At 35.0% G+C, this 4,653-nt stretch overlaps 1 protein-coding gene across 1 annotated transcript; it reads right to left on the reverse strand.

The window, feature by feature from the left end:
• Positions 1–2,337: 2,337 nt before the first annotated feature.
• LOC107021276 (omega-hydroxypalmitate O-feruloyl transferase) lies at positions 2,338–4,015 on the reverse strand. The gene has a single exon (XM_015221900.2). It carries the CDS (start codon positions 3,927–3,929, stop codon positions 2,625–2,627), a length of 1,305 nt encoding a protein of 434 aa, XP_015077386.1. The 5' UTR covers positions 3,930–4,015; the 3' UTR covers positions 2,338–2,624.
• Between the last annotated feature and the right edge of the window lie 638 nt (positions 4,016–4,653).

Raw genomic sequence — 4,653 nt, forward strand, 5'->3', positions numbered from 1 at the left:
CAAGTAGCATTAAGGCGAGTTCTAACGTTGGCCATCCGTTAAAAAGACTTCTAAGCGAAAGAATTATCAATACATGCAAGACACTATTCTAGAATTGTTACTTTAGTTAGGTTTTACCTCATTATTCGCCTATGGTTCCCACAACTCTAGTTATAGAGTTTAGTTACCCATAATCATAATCACAATATTCAAATATATGATATAAGAATTCATGCACTTACTTCAATGAGAAAGAGTAAAATCCGAAAGTTCACTTGATTAATCAACCAAAATCACAAACAATCAATTGCTAAAATTAATTAAAGATTAAAGATTCTTCAAAATTTTAATAGTAATCACCAAAAGTCTAACAAAGAGTCTAAAAATATTCCAGAGTCTAACCTCAAAAACGAGGTTTTTCGAACTATTTATAAAAATAAAACCTAATTAAATAAGGACTCTATTTGCTAGAAATCTGTCAAAACGTGGCTGGATCGACGGACCTCGTGACGAATCGTCGTGGTCATGACGGACCGTCATGGACTCCGTCGTCCCATACTTATGCAATTTCTTCTGTTGCTCTCTTCATTACCCTTGACGGCAGGTATGACGGATCGTCACAGGAACAACGGTCCGTCGAGGGTCTCCGTTCAAAAACACTTGAACTCTTAGAATTTGGGTACTGGGACTACTTCTCTGATCTTCATGACGAACCAGCAGGACGGACCGTCATGGCTACGACGGTCCGTCACACTTTCCGTAACCCCACACTTGGTCAGACTTCCCCATCTTCCTTCAGCAGCTGCACTACGATGCCACCTACGGACCATCACGAGCATGACGGATCGTCACAAGCTCCATAGGTGGTACTTTTCTGTATTTCTTGCTCAAAAACCTCCGCATTCATCTTTTAGACAGATTTCCTACAAATAAAGAGAAACTTATATAAAAATTAGCACAAAAAGGTTTTTGGACACACTAAACTTAAGGAAAAAGTATTAATAATACCGTGAAACCACGGTATATCAACAACCAAGAATTAATTCAACGACCTTAAATAATCAACATTCAATCCGTAGCTACACCCCAGAATAAGGGCTTTAGCCACTAATTTCTAAGCAAATAAGAAGAAAAAAAATCCTAAAAAATATTAATGACTTTCTACTTGATGCCCTATAATTTTTCTCCTCTAATGTTTGATCATATCCAATAATTATTTTTGTGGACTATTTATAAAATAATCAAGTACAAATTAAATTAGAAAGTCAAAACCAAGCAGAACTTGACTTTCGTGTTACATGCGTATTTTGGATAACCGCTGGGTCTCATCATTGTAACATGACACGTGGCAGCAGTATGCAAATTTACAGAATTTGAATTTGTAATTTACTCCTTGTACATTATTATATTACATTTAATCTATTAAAATGTCTGTTTGATTTTCTTCTTCATTCTTCCATTTTTTATTTGTTTTACCTTCAAACTTTTTCAACTTTACACAAATTTTACTCCTACAAATAAAATATATTATTTAGGACAATTCATAAAATTCATGCTCAAAAAAAACATATATAAATAATAAATGTAAGACCTCACATCATATATCAATCAACTAACTAGTTTTCTTCTCAAAATAATATATATACATATATACATATATATATATATATATATATATATTCAAGTATCTAAAAATACTCTCAAAACTCACTAAGGTAAACCAATAAAAGAGAGCTTATGGTATTTGTACCCTCTGGAAAGCTTGTTGGGACTTCCAAGAGTTGTTATTCTATATTAGAGCTTTCATCTTTATAACTTGATTGAGTATTTTTCAAAAAGAGTATCTCTTTTCTTTTGTGTAGCTTTTTAATTTTAATTATTCACATGACATGTTTATAAATATTAAAAGATATTTCAGTACATTTGACACGGTTTTAGTTTATAACCACACAATTTAAAAATACTTTTTTTTAAACTTGTGTCAAATCAAAATAGGATAAACAAATTGAAATGAGAGAAACCTAATAGATAATAACCACCAAATCTCTCCTAAAGCTTGTTTCTGTCGCATCTTTAAAAAAAATTCCGCTGCTAATGGGCTAGGTTTCCTACACTCACCAATTAACTATCGACTCCTTCTATCTCAATTTATGGGATACATTTTGAATATTGAGATTCAAACAATTCTACCTTGGACCGTGAATTCTTCATATATAGTTTAAATATTTTGAGTTGTTAAATATTGTGACCTAAAATATTTTTTATGCAATTTATAAATATATAAATTTCATTTCAAAAAAATTAAAGATTTCATATGCAAATTTCTGATCAAACTTAATTTGTTTGACGAACGAAAAATGAAAAGTATCACATAAATTAAGACAGAGGAAGTACAATTTTTAGACTACTGGGGAAGTGAGGGAAAGCTCAAGCCTAAATAAGATTGAATTATACGAAGCAAAAGAATTACAAAGTCAAGAAATTCATCTTTTACTCATTCTTTTCCCTCGTTGGATTGATATATCGATGTACATGAAGTCAACATATATAAGTTAGTACTCATTAAATTCGAGAAGAAAAAAAAAAAGAAGAGGTACTCCTGTGAATGTCATGAAATTGAATATCGTCCTGTCAAATCTTGTTTGTCAGGTGCCAATGGTGGTGGTAGTGTTTAAAAGATACAAGTATTTGTCAACCGCACTTGTAGGGACCGCAACATTTACCTTCACAGAATCCTTCTGATCATACACCGGCAATAATATACAGTACCTATCACAGCAAACTGGTCCTACTTCAACAGGCCTCCCCATTCCTATGTCAATTTTCTCTAATCCCAGTTTTGACCATTGTGACATTATTAACACACCTACTGAGTCTGGACTCGTTCCATTTGAACTCACTGATTCCACCACTTCTCTTACGTACTCATCGTCTACTCGCTCTTTTGCTCTTTTCACTAATCCAACTGCGTATCCCAATCCCTTTTCAACTAAATCTCTTGCAGAAGATTGAGCGCATCCTAAGACGAATCCGTTACCGTAATACCCAATGGGCAAGCTCGGCTTCACTCGATTCCGTATGTTGATTGTAAATAATAGTTTTACTATCTGGTTGGGTGCTAAATTTAATGATGTGGCCCAACTCTTCCATATATGAGCAGAGAGTACTTCAAATGAAGTGCAAGAGGATTGGCTGTATGTTAATAATTTCTTCAATTCGTTTACTCTGCTCCTGTTGAATGTAACTGAAGTAGGTGCGAGTTGAGAAAATCGAGAATTAAAGTTACAAAGATCGGGTACTTTGTTAAACTCTGGATGATTTTGTTGATAAATGCGTTTATTATAAATGTTTGGATCCATGAGATAGCGATTCCACACTTGGCGATTTAATTGAGTGAATTTTTGCTTACCAGTAGCTAACTCAGAGAATAAGTTGAGGAACTCAGCACTACCAATTCCATCACACAGGCAATGATTAAATCCAACGCCTAATGTAGCCGATCCATCGGATAGCCAAGTCAGCTGGACAACTAATGGTGGGGCCCCTTTAAGGACGTCAGTTACTTGTAACGACAACAGCTTCCGCCATTGCGTGTTATGACGGGGAGCTCCTTCGAATTCTTCCGCCGTGAGATCGGAGGCGGCTTGTATGAAGGCCGCACCTTGAGCTCTGCAGACCACTTCAAGGCCTGCGGAGCCATTTGTTCGAGCCCTGACTCTTCCGGCTAAGGGGTAGTAAGGGACCAGGGCTCGACCAAGCGCGGCCTTGATACGGTTCACTGTAGCTAGTTTATCTAATACATGGCGTGAGGGCTTGTAAACGAGCAGATATTCGATGGTGAAGCGCAAAAAGAGCTGAGAATCCAAAGCGGAAAGTGGGAGAACTTGTATAGGGGTTGGGTCTGAAGGGGTGATTAAAATAGCTTCTTTTACATGAACAGAGCTTGACATTTTGGCATCTGACTTGTGATGAACAAATATGTGAATATAAAGCTATAACTATATCTAATAAAGATATGGGAGTATATATACTGATACAACATGTACGGTCTTTTCTGGCCTAGTACTGGGTTAAAGGGAGGGGGTGGGTTTGTACCTCGTTATATATATTTTTAGTAGAGGATATTACCTCCTAATCTTGTGTCAATTTTGAGAGATAAAACATGTTTTTTGTTTATTTTAATTTATACATTTTAAAAAAACATTAATTAATTTGATTTATTGTGTTTTTAGGTTGTTCTCAAATATGACTTAAAGAAAATATAAAGTTTATGCGTTACGATTAAAGATTATAAATTTAAATTTAAAATCTTAGTTACAACAACATAGTCACTATAGTATACACAGGCGGATCTGAGGAGAGTAGAGCGTACACATATGTTACCTAAACCTAAAAGTGGAGTAGTGAAGTGTTTTCAATAAATATGTGGCTCAAGATAAAGATAGTCTAGAAAAGACATAGCTAAATATCGTAATTTTAAGGGGGAAAATACAAGTACCCCTAGAATATGATCGAAATCTTTTAAAGGCACACATTAACTAAATTAAAATCCTATTACTCTCTCCCTCCCCCCCCCCAACACCCCATTTTATTATTTTTATAATTTTGTGTACCTTTTTAACTTACGTGGCATCAAATATCTCCTATGAGCCTCAATTGCGTCGAGTCACGAAG

Source organism: Solanum pennellii, chromosome 6 (assembly GCF_001406875.1).
Source record: "Solanum pennellii chromosome 6, SPENNV200".
NCBI lineage: Eukaryota > Viridiplantae > Streptophyta > Magnoliopsida > Solanales > Solanaceae > Solanum > Solanum pennellii.